Consider the following 16,198-nt stretch of genomic DNA (forward strand, 5'->3'; position numbering starts at 1 on the left):
TTATATTCTAATACTTGTATTCAATTACTTGGACACATTACGTTTTTTGCAAGTGTTAACATTAATAATTACCCAAAAAAATGCCATGTCAATAAAAATGTAAGTATTTCCTAACATACCTCCCAATAGTATCTTAGCTGGCTTAACCATTCAAAATCATTTTCATCGTTAACTTGCTTTTTCACAAGAGCTGAAAGGACATCTCTTGCATGCACATCTAGAACCACAAGTGCTCCAAGTGTCACTCTGTTCTGCTTTGATAATGTCCCACGAACCAAGGTAACAATGTCATCAATTTGTTTATTATTTTGTTCCAGGTAATCTTCAAGTGCCTATTTTTGTAAGAAAGAAAATGAAAAAAACCTTTAAGAATAGTCAAACAATATTACTGTTTTAATAATACATTGTCATGTGTAGGCACATAGATGGATTTTGCCTTTTTAACTACCTTATTGTACAACAAAGAGCCCTAAAGCATGAAAAAGTATATAAAAGTATATAAGAAAATGTGCAATGCTTTTCCTCCAAAGACATACTTTAATGTGCAACAATGAATGGGTCAGCATACAACATTCATACAACATTCAATTTAAACTGTACTTTATTTAAATTCTCCAACTCACATGATTTCCTCAACTCTATATTTAGTGCATATGTTTACTAGATTCTACCTACAATTTACTGTAATCCATAAGGTGCAGCATTTTACGCCATACAAATTGTATTTCTAGCCAGGTCGTCATTATTTAGCCCAGGTTCAGACTGAGCTGTGGGAATGAAGCCCTGCGAGTTCAGCTAAACTCGCACAATTTCACTCCCGCATGTCAGTACTGATTGCAGCTGCGATTTCACAGATATCTGTACGGGTTTCTACACAGATGTCAATGGAACTCGCAAGCTGAAATCGCAAAAAGTAGTACAGGACCTACTTTTTGAAATCGCTGTGGCGCCACACCGATTAGGATGGTGCCATTGCCGGCAATTGCCGCCGATTTGACATGTAATTTGACAGATATTAAATCGCACCAGTGTGAACCAGGACTAAAACATATTTACAGAATGTCATCGACATCCGCTGAAGAAGTCCCGCCCTTGGGACGCAACGTTCGGTAGGGAAGTACGTGACGTCACCCGCTGCCATCTATCGGACCACGCTGTGCGTTTTTGTTTGCATTTGATTCCTAGCACTGGATATAGTGCTTTTTATGTAAGTGTATTTTCACTATTAAATGTTATATTGGTTATTGCGGAGAAACACTATGTTTTGTTTTTCTTACATCGGATTCCATGGCTGCTATCCATGCTGATATTACTTGAGATCTGCCATCCATGCTGATATTACCTGAGATGTATTCCTTTCCTGCTTGGATTATGCTGTTACATGCCTGGGATTGACCCTTATGGGAAAGCGATTTTTTATTATCAATGAGGTGAGCGGCCATTGTTACTATTGGTGGAGGTCTCCTGCTAACCCACGCTATATCACCTGCATGCCTCATATTGTCAGTCACTTATAAGAGAATCACCTGGATGATCTTTATTTGGACTTTTCCTCTAGCGCTGCACTATCTACTTTACATATTTACAGAATGCTTCATGCTTAGAGTATGAATCCTTAAACAATATGTTAATACAATAGAGACGGACATAAAGATATCAATATGGAAATGATCCCTCGATTACATGCTACAACATCTGTATTATTTTATTATATTATTTTTATTTCCAATGTTTGCTAATTATTTTCTGTTGCAAATAGCCATTGCAATAAATATAGAGTTTATGCCTGGAAAAAAAATGAATAACGGACACACAGACCTACCTTTTGTCCTTTCCTAATAGATATTTGCACTTCCTGTGTCCAGAAGCACTGGGAAACACACAGAACAGTCTGTCCTGGCCATTCCCTTACCCAGTCTATACGACTAGTTTTGGGGTAGGCATCAATTGCTTCACCGATAACCTTTTAAAACATTAAATTCAATTTCAGTGTGTTTAGATGTTAGTTTTTTATCTCATTACAGCAAACGTGAATAATTAAACTTGATGGTTCAAGTATTTCTGCTCATATACTATAGCTCTACCAGTCCAGCTGGAAAGGGTTGCCCAGAAAACTTGAAAATGATGCTTACAGAAAACAAATAGGTAGAGTGGCATCAACATTATTTTTACTTTGAGTAGTGTAAATGCTTTGTATGACAACAAAACAGTTGTATATTGGTGGTAATGAGTATACAATAGGGTGCATTAACACACAGGTTGACACAGGATGATGAGTTTGGATCTGAATTTACATGAAAATAAACTGTGTAACATGTTAGTGTTGTAAAAAAAAATATATATATATATATATATATATATATATATATATATATATATATATATATATACAGTATATAGATTTATCTTACATAACTTTCCAAAAGCAGCCATATACTATGCTCTTATTATGCAGACACAGGCAAAGGGCTTATCAAATATGAGGAAATATTGTATTAGATAGTTGGGCGTTCCTCCATATAAAAATGAACTGAATAGTAAAGAATAGAATAGATGGCCTTTATTGTTATTAAAAATAATATAAATTAAAGTTTTTATGCCACTCCCACATAGAGCACAATGCCTTACACACATATAAACAACACATTTAATAAAATAAACAAAAAAGCATCTAAAAAATAATAAATCTATAGAATTAAACATCCACAATAGTTTAAAACCAGCATTAAAATGTAATGTTCTACCATCTATCACTATTGCAAAAAAAAAAGTGATTACAAACTAGATTGAATATTCATATTAATTGCATTTAATGCCCTAAAAAACACTCTAATTCAGTTTGTCAGCACCTTAATATTCCTTAAAGGCCTACCTGATGGCACCAGTTCAAAAAAAATGAAGACCTGGATGAAAAAAAATCTTCACAATACTCTCTGTTCTATTTAGATAGCGCAGTGGCGGTTCGTCCATAGAGGGCGCTGGAGCGCCGCCCCCTCTGGCTCTCACCGCCACTGAGTGAAATAACATAGATTCATGCATTGCACGAATCTATGTTATTTTCGCCGCTGCCGCTGTTATTCAGATGGTCGGCGCTCAATGTCCGGCCATCTGAATAACGCCAGCTGGTTGGCTGTAGGGAAATGTCTATCAAAGCCAACGGCTCTGATAGGCTTTCCCAATACAGCCCTCGGGTCCCGGAAGCTTATTCTCGGAGCACACAGACTGTACGCCCCTTGAATAAGATGACAGGCGTTTCAGCCAATCACGTTGGCCGGTTCTGGCTACCTGTAACCTGATTGGCTGAGACGCCTGTCAGTCATCGAGGGCGGGAGAAGACATCGTGGGACGTGGATGCCTGACTTCAGTAAAGGTAAGTGCCGGGCGGGGGGGGGGGGGAAGAACGCAATTTACAGGGCACAGTGGGGACAATTGGCACAGCGGCGACCATTAAAGGGCACAGTGGCTGCGTTTAATGGCATGGCACAGTGGTGACAATGGATGGCACAGTGGCTGAGTTTAATGGCATGGCACAGTGGTGACAATGGATGGCACAGTGGCTGCGTTTAATGGCATGGCACAGTGGTGACAATGTATGGCACAGGGGCTGCGTTTAATGGCATGGCACAGTGGTGACAATGTATGGCACAGGGGCTGCGTTTAATGGCATGGCACAGTGGTGACAATGTATGGCACAGTGGCTGCGTTTAATGGCATGGCACAGTGGTGACAATAGATGACACAGTGACTGCGTTTAATGGCATGGCACAGTGGTGACAATGTATGGCACAGTGGCTGCGTTTAATGGCATGGCACAGTGGTGACAATGCATGGCACAGTGGTGACAATGGATGGCACAGTTGGGGCAATGGATGGCACAGTGGTGACAATGGATGGCACAGTGGCTGCGTTTAATGGCATGGCACAGTGGTGACAATGTATGGCACAGTGGCTGCGTTAAATGGCATGGCACAGTGGTGACAATGGATGGCACAGTGACTGTGTTTAATGGCATGGCACAGTGGTGCGAATTGATGGCACAGTGGTGCGAATTGATGGCACAGTGACTGAATTTGATGGCATGGCACAGTGACTGCGTTTAATGGCATGGCACAGTGGTGTGAATTGATGGCACAGTGGTGCGAATTGATGGCACAGTGACTGCATTTGATGGCATGGCACAGTGACTGCGTTTAATGGCATGGCACAGTGGTGCGAATTGATGGCGCAGTGGTGCGAATTGATGGCACAGTGACTGCATTTGATGGCATGGCACAGTGACTGCGTTTAATGGCATGGCACAGTGGTGCGAATTGATGGCACAGTGGCTGCATTTGATGGCATGTAACAGTGGCTGCGTTTGGGCACAGTGAGACTGCAATTTTTTTTTCCTTTGCGCCCCCCCAAAAATTTTGAGCACCAGCCGCCACTGATAGCAAGACTTGAAAATGTCAGCCAAAGAGGAAAGTTGACAGCCTATAATTTTCTGTGCCATATTAATGACTTTCTGGAGGGCAATCCTATCAGTTGTTGAGCAACTAGTGTACCACACCAAAATACAGTATACTAGTACACTCTCAATAAATAAGGGATAAAAGTTCACCAATTGTTTAATTCCTAAGCTACGTCTTCTGAGTACTCTCTAGAAATATAATCGTTGCTGTGATTTTCTAAACAACCACACTCATTAGAGACTCAGCTGTCTAGGACTCTCCCTCCTGATTGGCTGAGACACACAGCGGGCTGTCAATCAAAGTCAGTGATCCAATAAGGAGAGAGAGAGGGTGGGACCGAGCAGTGGATCTGTGTCTGAATAGACGCACAGAGCAGCGGTTTGGCTTGGGTGCCCCCAAAGCAAGCTACTTACTGTGGAGGGCACCGGCGAGGGACCCAAAAAGGGGAAAATCTGGGCTTTTCTGTGCAAAACCACTGCACAGAGCAGGTAAATATGACATGTTTGTTATTTTTAAACCAATAAAAAACAAGACTTTAGTATCACTTTATATAAGGTTTACTACTTAGTATAGTCAGCAAATTTGATATAAAAAAACTATCATAAAAACCAGAAAAGTAATTCAATTTATAAGGGTAAAAGCTATTATTTTGATTTACTAAAAGATGCATCACATAGGGAAAAATATTTAAACATTTCTTACTGATGACTTCAAATACAGTCAATCACAAGATAGCAGTGCCAAGCACACATCCTATTTTTATAAGGTTTTGTCAGGTTTTTACTTCTGCTTGAGTATCCATTAGTGATATTTCCCCGCACTTCCTGTACTGGTGACCACTGACACTGGAAGAGGAAGCTAGTGGATTTTCCCCAAAACATCATGTTTCTGCTAAAGTTAGCCCTTTAAATCCACCTGGTTATTACCATATACTATACAGTTGAAATTGAAACCTGCTACCGGAAAGTATTATATTATGTTATTAATTATAGCAGCTGAGTACATAGGGGTTGATTTTATAAAGGCAAATAGGATGTTCACTTTGCAAAAGTAGTTGCACTGGAATTTGCCCTAGAGTTTAGTGAATGTGGTGGAATTTCACTTTACAAAGAATACTCAATCATGTGCAAAGAAAATGGAAGAAACTGTATTTTTGCTTGCACATGATTGAATGATAGAATTAAAGGGGTTGTAAAGGTAAAATTGGTTTCCCCTAAATAGCTTCCTTTACCTTAGTGTAGTCTTCCTTCACTTACCTCATCCTTGCTTTTAAATGTCCTTATTTCTTCTGAGAAATACTCACTTTCTGTTCTTCTGTCTGTAACTCCACACAGTAATGCAAAGCTTTCTCCCTGGTGTGGAGTGTCGTCCTCGCCCCCTACCTTGAGGAGGGATGGGACGAGCAGATAGAGAAAGGAGCTGTGTGTTAGTGGGCGTCCTGACTCTTCTGCTCGCCCCCTCCCCCCTCAAGGGAGGGGGCGAGCACGACACTCTACACCAGGGAGAAAGCCTTGCATTACTGTGTGGAGTTACAGACAGAAGAACAGGAAGTGAGGAATTCTCAGAAGAAATAAGGACATTTAAAAGCAAAATCGAAGGATGAGGTAAGTGAAGGAGGACTGCACTAAGGTAAAGGAAGCTATTTAGAGGAAAACATTTTTACCTTTACAACCCCTTTAACCACTTAAGACCCAGACCTTTATGCAGGTAAAGGACCTGGCCAGTTTTTACAATTCGGCACTGCGTCGCTTTAACTGACAATTGCACGGTCGTGCGACGTGGCTCCCAAACAAAATTGGCGTCCTTTTTTCCCCACAAATAGAGCTTTCTTTTGGTGGTATTTGATCACCTCTGCGGTTTTAATTTTTTGCGCTATAAACAAAAATAGAGCGACAATTTTGAAAAAAATGCAATATTCTTTACTTTTTGCTATAATAAATATCCCCCAAAAAGATATAAAAAATACTTTTTTTTTTGCTCAGTTTAGGCCGATACGTATTCTTCTGCCTATTTTTTGGTAAAAAAAAAATCGCAATAAGCGTTTATCGATTGGTTTGCGCAAAATTTATAGCGTTTACAAAATAGGAGATAGTTTTATTGCATTTTTATAAAAAAAAAATTGTTTACTACTAATGGCGGCGATTAGCGATTTTTTTCATGACTGCGACATTATGGCGGACACATCGGACAATTTTGACACATTTTTGGGACCATTGTAATTTTCACAGCAAAAAATGCTATAAAAATGCATTGTTTACTTAGCCGTGCCATTCTGCCGATGTATATCTGCAGGAGGCGGTCCTTAAGTGATTAAGCAGAGCTTCACTTCATTCACTAAGCTATGTGGAAAATTCCTTTGCAAATATAAAAGCCTTTACTGTTAGCTTTATTTATTATTTACTTAAATACCTTTAGTAAATCAACCAGTCTTTGAACATCTTTTTTTCACATCTGACCGAAAATTTGCATTTATGGTATCATATATGTAGATGAAGTATAAAGCAGTACATACCTTAAGGACAGACTGAATCATTGCAGATTCCAGTTCAACTAACCATTTCTCCACCTGACCTCTGGCTTTGGATGTTGAAATTGTATTTATCAGTTGTACCACCTCACCTTCACTGCTTTTCATGTGCGTAATGTCGAGCACATCTGTAAACTCCACGTTCGCAATTCCTTCAAAGCATTTCTTTAAGTGGGGTTGTACCCTGCAGAAAATTAAATAAATAAAAACAAAGTGTAATATACTGTGTATATATATATATACACACATATACATATATACACATACATACTGTATATATATATATATATATATATATATATATATATATATATATATATACAGAGCTTTTTTTTCAGAAAATAGGTGCAGGAACTCAACTATGACCCCGTTCAGATTTCACAAACAGTAGAAGGGTCTTAAAGGGGCAATACATACCAGGATTGCATTACATACAGAGTGTAGAGTTCAGGGGGGTTACACACAGAGTGCAGAGCTGTCACTTGTGAACACAGAAACCAGACTTCTGTGTTCACAAGTGATTGTGGTGAGCAGGCACCAAAGGGTCTGAGCCAGAGGTGGTGGACCTGAGTTCCCCCAAGTTTTCCCTGAAAAAAAGCCCTGTAATATATATATATATATATATATATATATATATATATATATACACACACACACACAGAGGGAGCATGTGTAATGCCGCGTACACACGATCATTTTTCGGCATGAAAAAAAAAGTTTAAAAAAAATGTAATTTAAAATGATCTTGTGTGGGCTTCACATCATTTTTCGGGTTCTGAAAAACGACAAAAAAAAAATTCGAACATGATGCATTTTTTAACGACGTTTTAAACTATGTCGTTTTTCGGGTTGTAAAAAATGATCGTGTGTGGGCTAAAACGAAGTTTAAAACCCGCGCATGCTCAGAAGCAAGTTATGAGATGGGAGCGCTCGTTCTGGTAAAAATACCATTCGTAATGGAGTAAGCACATTCATCACGCTGTAACAGACAGAAAAGCGCGAATCGTCTTTTACTAACACGGAATCAGCTAAAGCAGCCCCAAGGGTGGCGTCATCCACATGGAACTTCCCCTTTATAGTGCCGTTGTACGTGTTGTATGTCACCGCGCTTTGCTAGAGCATTTTTTTAAAACGATGGTGTGTGGGCAACATCGTTTTAATGATGAAGTTGGAAAAACGTTGTTTTTTCTACATGCCGAAAAACGTTGTTTTTTTTCATGCTGAAAAATGATCGTGTGTACGCGGCATCAGTATCAAGGTGTTGTTTTATCTAGAAAGAATTATCCTTTTTTTTGGATGTGAATGTGTATGGGGGGGGTGCTGGCATTGGGTCTCTGGTGGGGTTCTGAGAGCCAGTGGACTTTGTTGGTAGACTGGGAGGAGGAACGCTGGGAGGAACAATCTCTGGTTGAGTGAGGAGAACTTGGGAGGCCGTGTTGACAGAGCAGAGGGGTGGCTCTGGCTTTTCATGGAGTGATGAGAGTGTGGGGGGCTGTGCCGCCAGAGGAAGTATTAGGAGCACCCCTTCACAACAGCAGCTAATTTACACCTGCAAAGAAATCTGGAGCTTACTATGCATGGGTGAGAGCACCGCAAATTTCTCAACCACAAAAAATTGGAACTTATATGGCTCCTGCGCATGCTGCAGAGTCTACAGTGGTACCACACATGGGTGGTTCACTCCACCCTGTCTTCTCCAAAAAAGAGGCAATAATATGTGTATGTGTGGTAGCAATCTTGGGAACTATCTGCTGCTACTAAGTGCACGTGAAATATCGTCACCATTTTGCAGAAGCTTGAGAGAACTGCACATGCACGGGTTTGATGCCTTTTTTTAATAGACCAGTGGCACTCATTTAAGAAGGCATTGACAGCTCAGAAGCACATGCACAGTATCAGTGCCATTGATTGGACTGGCTGTGGTATTTAGCACATGTCACTGCACTCTGCATTTACCTCCTGTATTCTTATTTTATAATAACTATGGGATAAGCAATAAAAAGCAGACTGAGATATATAAATATATATTGTATGTATATTATATCAGCGCTGTATCCTGGCCTAGGCCAACAAGGCCCAGGCCTAGGGCAGCACTTTGCAGGGGGGCAGCACGGAAAGAGTCCCCGCCAGCTTGCGCTACACTGTTAGTGTAGCGGCAGTCTTATGGGGCGGACTTGGCTGAGAGGCAAATTAGTCTAGAGCCCCCATAAAGCGGCCGCACTGCTTCTGGTATGCAGGCGGCCGGCATTCTGCAACTGTGGGGGGGGGGGGGGGTTCCGCTGCACCATTGGCATGGTTATATCTTCTTAGTCCTCTCCATAAGATTATCAGAAATTTGTGCTTAAAGTAGAACTATAGGCAACACTTTATTTTTCATTTTTCATTTTGGATAGAGTCTGCGGACCAGTTTCAGCAGACATGTTCGGTCGTCTGTACAGCCGAGCGGACAGGATTCCAGCGTACATTTGCCAGCCGGGCCTTTTCCGAGCGGGCAAATATTTCTAAACATGTTTAGAAACATGCCCGCTGGAATCCTGTCCGTCGGACGTGTTCGGTCGTCTGTACAGACCTACCGTACATGTCCGAGCGGCCGCCATCCCTCGCATGCGTCGAATGACTTCGACGCATGCGTGGAAGCATTGAACTGCCAGGGCCGCGCATGTCGCCACGGTGACGGCGCGGCCTCGTCGCCGCGTATCGAGTACGCGCGGATTTCTGTATGATGGTGTGTACAGCCATCATACAGAAATCTCCGGGCAGACATGTACGCTGAAAACGGTCCGGCGGACCGTTTTCATCGTACATGTTTGCCCGTCTGTACGAGGCCTTAGGGAGCGTTATAGCCCATGTCAGTTTATTTTTTACCATCCCCGTCCCATTGCAGAGATTTCCCTTCACTTCCTAAACCATAGCCAAACAGGAAGTGAGAGGAAATCTATGCAAATTAAGGGAATCCATTTTCCCCCACCTGGCCCTCAGAACTAGTGTCCCCACTTGATTTTTTTAGGGTGGGTCTTAAACGGAAAGGGGCATGGTCTTGACAGAAAGGGGTGTGTCATATTTAAATTAGGGGGTGCACGAGTTTAGTCAGGCCTAGGGCAGCACAAAACCTAAATACACCACTGTATTATATATTTTCACCCAATGCAATGTATCTGAATGTACTGTTCAGCGGTCTGGAGAAAAACAACATTGTAGCACATAAGCCAAATTATATACTGGGTGCCAGTCATGCTTATTCCAACGTCTTCTAACCTATAGCCTATAATGGACCAATTATTTTTACTGGCATCAGCTTTAGAAGTAATTTTTTTTTTTAAGCTGGACAGTAATTTTAGGTATTACCCTACTCTTATATACAGACATATTATAGATGCTTATCACTAAAGGAGCTGGGAATCTTCACTTCACTTCATTTATTTAATCATATGAAAAACTAATTGCTATTCTCTTTAGGTACCCAATTGTGCAGATCAAATAATTCAACAGGAATTTGCTTTTCACTTGATTGGAAAACTCAAGGGAATATATTGTGTGATAAGAATGTATTGTGTGAAGATCCCCAGCTCCTTTAGTAAATCAGCCTTATTGTTTATTTCCTTATCTGTTTGGCAGATATTCCCGAGGTCAGCTAATCTTCATTGCATTCTTGTCACCTATTAAGGTAACAAGAATGCAGTTAGGCCTACCGGTATTTATATTTTGACACAGGTACAATTTTCATACTTTTGTCTCTGTATGCCACCAGGATAAAATTAAAACTAAAAACAATCCAAATGAATTTGAAGTGCAGACTTTCAGCTTTAACCTCCCTGGCGGTATGATTCTTTCAGATTTTAGGTGCTGAAAGCGGTACCATTATTTTGCATGGAAATTTGGCGTTTTAGATTGCTGTCATTTTTTTTTTTTAATCAGAATGAAGGCATTCCAGAGGCACTGTTCCAGAAGATGCCAGGATTTTTTTTATAGTATTTTTTTTGTTGCTTCCTCATGGCTGGATAAAAGGTCATGGCCTGGTCAGCTCTGTCCACACCTCCCATGGTGTGGTTGTAGCCCAACACAACCTGTGGCTTTATCACATTCTTTCCACCTTTGGTGTGTACCATTGCGGTCGAGGTGCTATGAATGGTACTCATAAGGCACACGTCTTTTTTGTCCCGCCACTTCGGTGCCATCATTTTCCCTTTTTGCCAGGCAACTACTTCTCCTGCCCCAAGCTTTTTGTTGGCAAAGGTTGATGGCATGTCACGCCGGTTAGGCCTCACAGTCCCATATGCGTCCGTCTTGTTCAGGAGAAGGAACTCATAGAGTTCTGGAGACGTGTAAAAATTGTCTGTGGTGACACAGTAGCCCTGGTTTAGCAATGGCTCAATCAAGGAAAGAACCGAAAGCGATTGCCATTCCAAAACTGCTGAATCGCTGGCAGAATTTGGTCCCTTTCCCGGTGTACAGGACCAAATTCCAGATGTACCCAGAGCTGGATTCACATAGCATAAATGACTTTATGACAAATCGTGCGCGCTTTGATGCGATGAACTGTATTCAGCTGAGTCTACCTTTGTAGACCATGAGACTTTCATCAATAGTAATGTCTCTCTCTGGAATATAGGTCTGCTCCAAAAAAAGGTGTGGCCAATAATTTGTTGGTTGTCCAGTACCATTTCTGCAGGGGTTTCCCCACCACTCCCTGTAAAATTATAAGGCCAAGAAACTTCCAATAGTCCTCGCTGGTTACTGGTTCCCATTTTCTGCTCCTTGAAAATCGCTGATGGGTAGCAGCTTGTTGCTCCTGGTAGCGATTCGTCTCCAAAATAATTTTGGCGAGAACTTCATCCGTCAAAAAAAGTTGGAGGTATGCCAAAGGATTGTCATCCTCAACATCCACTTTGATCCCAGGTGCTCCTGTAAACGTAAATCTTGGTGGCGAAATGTGCTCCGTACCGCAATCAATTGAGCACCAAGTCCGCACATCGCTGGGCACAGTCGCAGGATCATCGCTCAAATCACTTTCTGCGTCTGATGACGAATTTCCTCACGAGTCGCTGTCACTCAACTCCTCTGCAAGCGATTATGTATCGCTGTCGCTTTTTTCCAGCAGGTCGCATAGCGATTGTGGGGTAGAGGCGCGCTTTTTTGATGCTATGGTTGCTGTGCAGTTTACAGACACAAGGTACAGTAAGTCTGCAGACAAGGGCACTGGAGAAAGCACTGGGGGGCAAACTAAGGTCACTGTATTTTATTTTTTATTGTAATCCAATAGTATCAGTGTGTTTTACTGTGTTTTGACTTCATACTGTTTGAATTTGGCACCGTTCCGCCCCCCTGCATCACGACGCTCGCAGGGAAGGGAATAAGGTGAACACAGTGCATCGGGCGGAACATCCGGCCGCCGTGCACTGTGGAAATACATCGCTGGATCCCAGGGAAAAGGTAAGTAACCTTTTCCAGCATCCAGTGAGGGAATCCCGAGTGTGGTTCGGGGTTACCAATAGTAGCACAGAAATCTCACCCTGAGCCACACTCGGGAATACCGCCAGGCAGGTTAATGCAAGGGGTTGAACATAAATATCAAGTACACATTTTAGGAACTGAAAACATTTTTATACACAGTCCCCCCATTTTCAGGGGCTCAAATGTAATTGGACAAATGAATATAATCATAAATAAAATGTTAATTTTTAATATTTTGTCGAGAATCCTTTACTGGAAATGACTGCCTGAAGTCTGGAACCCATGGGAATTACCAAAGACTGGGTTTCCTCCTTTCTGATGCTTTGCTAAGCTCTAACTGCAGCTGTCTTCAGTTGTTCTTTGTTTGTGGTTCTTTCTGCCTTTAGTTTTGCCTTCAGCAAGTGAAATGCATGCTCAATTGGGATGAGATCAGGTGATTGACTCGGCCATTGCAGAATATTCCACTTCTTTTCCTTCAAAAGCTCCTGGGTTGCTTTTGCAGTGTGTTTTGGATCATTGTCCCTCTGTACTGTGAAGCGCCATCCAATCAACTTTGGTGCATTTGGCTGAATCTGGGCTGATAGTATATCTCTAAACACTGCAGAATTCATCCGGCTGCTTTTGTCTTCTGTCACATCATCAATAAACACAAATGACCCAGTGCCACCGGAAGCCATGCATGTCCATGCCATCACACTGCCCCCACCATGTTTTACAGATGTCACTGTATGCTTTGGATCATGAGCTTTTCCAAGCCTTCTCTCCGCTTGTTTTCTTCCTGTCATTCTGGTATAGATTAAAGGATCACTAAAGGATTTTTTTTTTAGCTAAATAGCTTCCTTTACCTTACTGCAGTACTGGTTTCATGTCCTCATTGTTCGTTTTTGCTTTGAAGTTGCTGTAATTCTGCTGTGATCTCCACACTTCCTGGTTGTCTGGCTCCTTATAACCACAGTACTGAGAGCTTTTTTACGATGGTCTAAGCTGTCATTATTGTGTGTCTAAAACTTAACAGAACCAATCAGATTCATTTTAAAAACAAAACACTGCCCTGGATTTGTTTGTTTTTGTTCTGAGGGTCTCTTTACTTCACAGAAACATGAAACCAGTTTAAAAACAAAAGTTAGACTGTAGGCACATTATATGATTGAATTTAATCTATTTTTAATCATTTAATCATTTCAATCATTTAAAAGGAATCAGTTAACTTTTATGTCTCTATACCCTGTAAACAGTCATTTCAGCAAAAAAAAATGTTTTCCTTTTGTGACCCTTCTTATTCATCCAAAGAATGCTTTTCCAGAACTGCTCTGGCTTTTTTAGATGTTTTTTTTTAGATGTTTTCTTGGCAAAGTCTAATCTGGCTTTTCTATTCTTTAGGCTTATGAATTGTTTACACCTTGTGGTGAACTCTCTGTATTTGCTCTTGTGAAGTCTTCTCTTGATTGTAGACTTTGACAATGATACGCCCACCTCCTGAACAGTGTCCTTCACTTGTCTCAATGTTGTGAATGAGTTTTTCTTTACCATAGAGAGGATACTGCGATCATCCACCACTGTTGTCTTCTGTGGACATCCAGGCCTTTTTATGTTGCTGAGCTCACCAGTGCGTTCTTCTTTCCTCAGAATGTTTCAAACTGTTGATTTGGCTATTCCTAATAAAGTCTTACAATGGCCTGATTCACTTGGATGGACAGCTCCTTTGAATGCATGATGTAGGTTCACAGCAATAGATTCCAAACGCAAATACCACACTTAGAATCATCTCCAGATCTTTTTACCTGCTTAATTGATGAAGAAATAACGAAGGAGTAGCCCACACCTGGCCATGAAACAGCTTTTGATTCAATTGTCCATTTACTTTTGGTCCCTTGAAAAAGGGGGTTGGCTATTCTTAATAGCTATAATTCCTAAACCCTTCCTCCAATTTGGATGTACATACCCTCAAATTAAACCTGAGAGTGTGTACTGCCAGCCCATATCCATTATATAACTATAGCTTGAATGTGTTTTGGAGAATACCTGGAAAAAAATAAAAAAATGTGTCTGTGCCCAAATATATATGGACCTAACTGTATGTTTCTTTGAATATTAAAATGCCTGAAAACATCATGAGTAAAACACTATCCAGAAAACCCAATGTTTATATACAAATCTACAAGTGGCTCATGACCAGCACAGTACTAGGGTGATAGTTTGAATGCTGCCAATGCCTTTGACTCAGTTGTGTGACCCTTCCTGTGGCAAGCCCTTCTGAAATTTAGCTTTGGCTCTAAAGACTCTGATTCTTTATTCTCATCCCTTCTCATTAAACAGGGGCACATGACAGGGAAGTCCCCATTCTCATTCACTGTATATTTGGGGATCAATACACGACCCATCTGTATGCTCATGATATGCTCCTGTATTTGTCAGACCAGAGCCCCTCTCTGCAGCTTGCATTAAACATCATTGATCACTTAGGCACATTTTCTGGCCTGTCCATAAAATGGACTAAATTTCACATTTTGCTTTAGACCATTTTCGAATCACTCGAGAACATGACTCTGTTCCAGTCATGAGAACTAGCACTATCAAGTACCATGGATATGGGTATCCAAAAAGGTTTTGGATTACCTATCAATGACCTTTAAATCAGTTAAAATGCACCATCAAAATCAAAAACAGGTATGGTCAAAACTCCCCCTGGAATTAATGGACCACACTAATTTAAAAATGATCTTATTACCCAAAATCTTGTTCATATTGTGACATTCTCCAATACATCTAACATTTTCAAGTACTTTATTAATTTGGTGTCTCTTAAAACTTTTTTGTGGGGTGGGAGCAGGCACAAACCAAGTTGATCTACAGTACAAAGTCCATTAGACCAGGAGGACTGGTGTTGCCAGACTTTAATTGCTATTATATAGCCTTGCAACTCCTACATATACCATACTGGAGGAGCTCAGAATTACCTTGCATTCATGTGTATCAGACAAGATTCAACTCCTAGACCTCTTATATTTTATTTCCAAGAGATATTGGGGGTTATTTGCGAAAGGAAAATCCACTTTGCACTACAAGTGCAAACTACAAGTGCAACGTGCACTTGAAATTGCACTGAAAGTGCACTTGGAAATGCAGTTGCTGTAAATCTGAGGGATAGATCTGAAATGAGGGGAAGCTCTGCTGATTTTATCATCCAATCATGTGCAAGCTAAAATGCTGTTTTTTATTTTCATTGCATGTCCCCCTCGGATCTACAGTGACTACACATCCAAGTGCACTTTCAGTGCAATTCCAAGTGCACTTTGCACTTGTAGTTTGCACTTGTAGTGCAAAGTGGATTTTCCTTTTGTAAATAACCCCCATTGTGTCATACCACCTGAACTGTTAACAGATACTGTACACTGTAGTTAAACACTCAAAATACATAACATGCTATTTTCTCAAAAAATCCATCACCTGCCTCCTCACACTTACAATCTCCTTTGGCACAAAAACCTCTCATCTGAATACCTGCTACTCACACACCAATAGGTAGATTCAGGTAGAGTTAGGCCAACTTATCAGTAGATAAGTTGACCTAACTCAGAATCTACGCCGGCGTTTGTTTAAAGTGGAGGTTCACCCGGAAATTGCTATTTTTAACCTTAGATGGATGCTCATTTAGTCTAGGGGAATCGGCTAGTTTTTTTCAAATCGAAGCTGTACTTACCTTTTTAGCGATCGCACTTCTCCGCCGCTTCCGGGTATGGGCTGCGGGACTGGGCATTCCTATTTTGAT

General features: G+C 41.0%; 1 protein-coding gene across 1 annotated transcript in view; it reads right to left on the reverse strand.

The window, feature by feature from the left end:
• The window catches only part of DNAH7 (dynein axonemal heavy chain 7), a 438,794-nt gene that overhangs the window by 301,522 nt on the left and 121,074 nt on the right, over positions 1–16,198 (reverse strand). Inside the window, exons 20-22 of the mRNA XM_040357086.1 lie at positions 6,964–7,162; positions 1,823–1,963; positions 120–332 (exon numbers count right to left, since the gene is read on the reverse strand). Coding sequence (XP_040213020.1) covers positions 120–332; positions 1,823–1,963; positions 6,964–7,162 — 553 coding nt within the window. The remainder of the gene's footprint in view (positions 1–119; positions 333–1,822; positions 1,964–6,963; positions 7,163–16,198) is intronic.

This window comes from Rana temporaria, chromosome 6 (assembly GCF_905171775.1).
Source record: "Rana temporaria chromosome 6, aRanTem1.1, whole genome shotgun sequence".
NCBI lineage: Eukaryota > Metazoa > Chordata > Amphibia > Anura > Ranidae > Rana > Rana temporaria.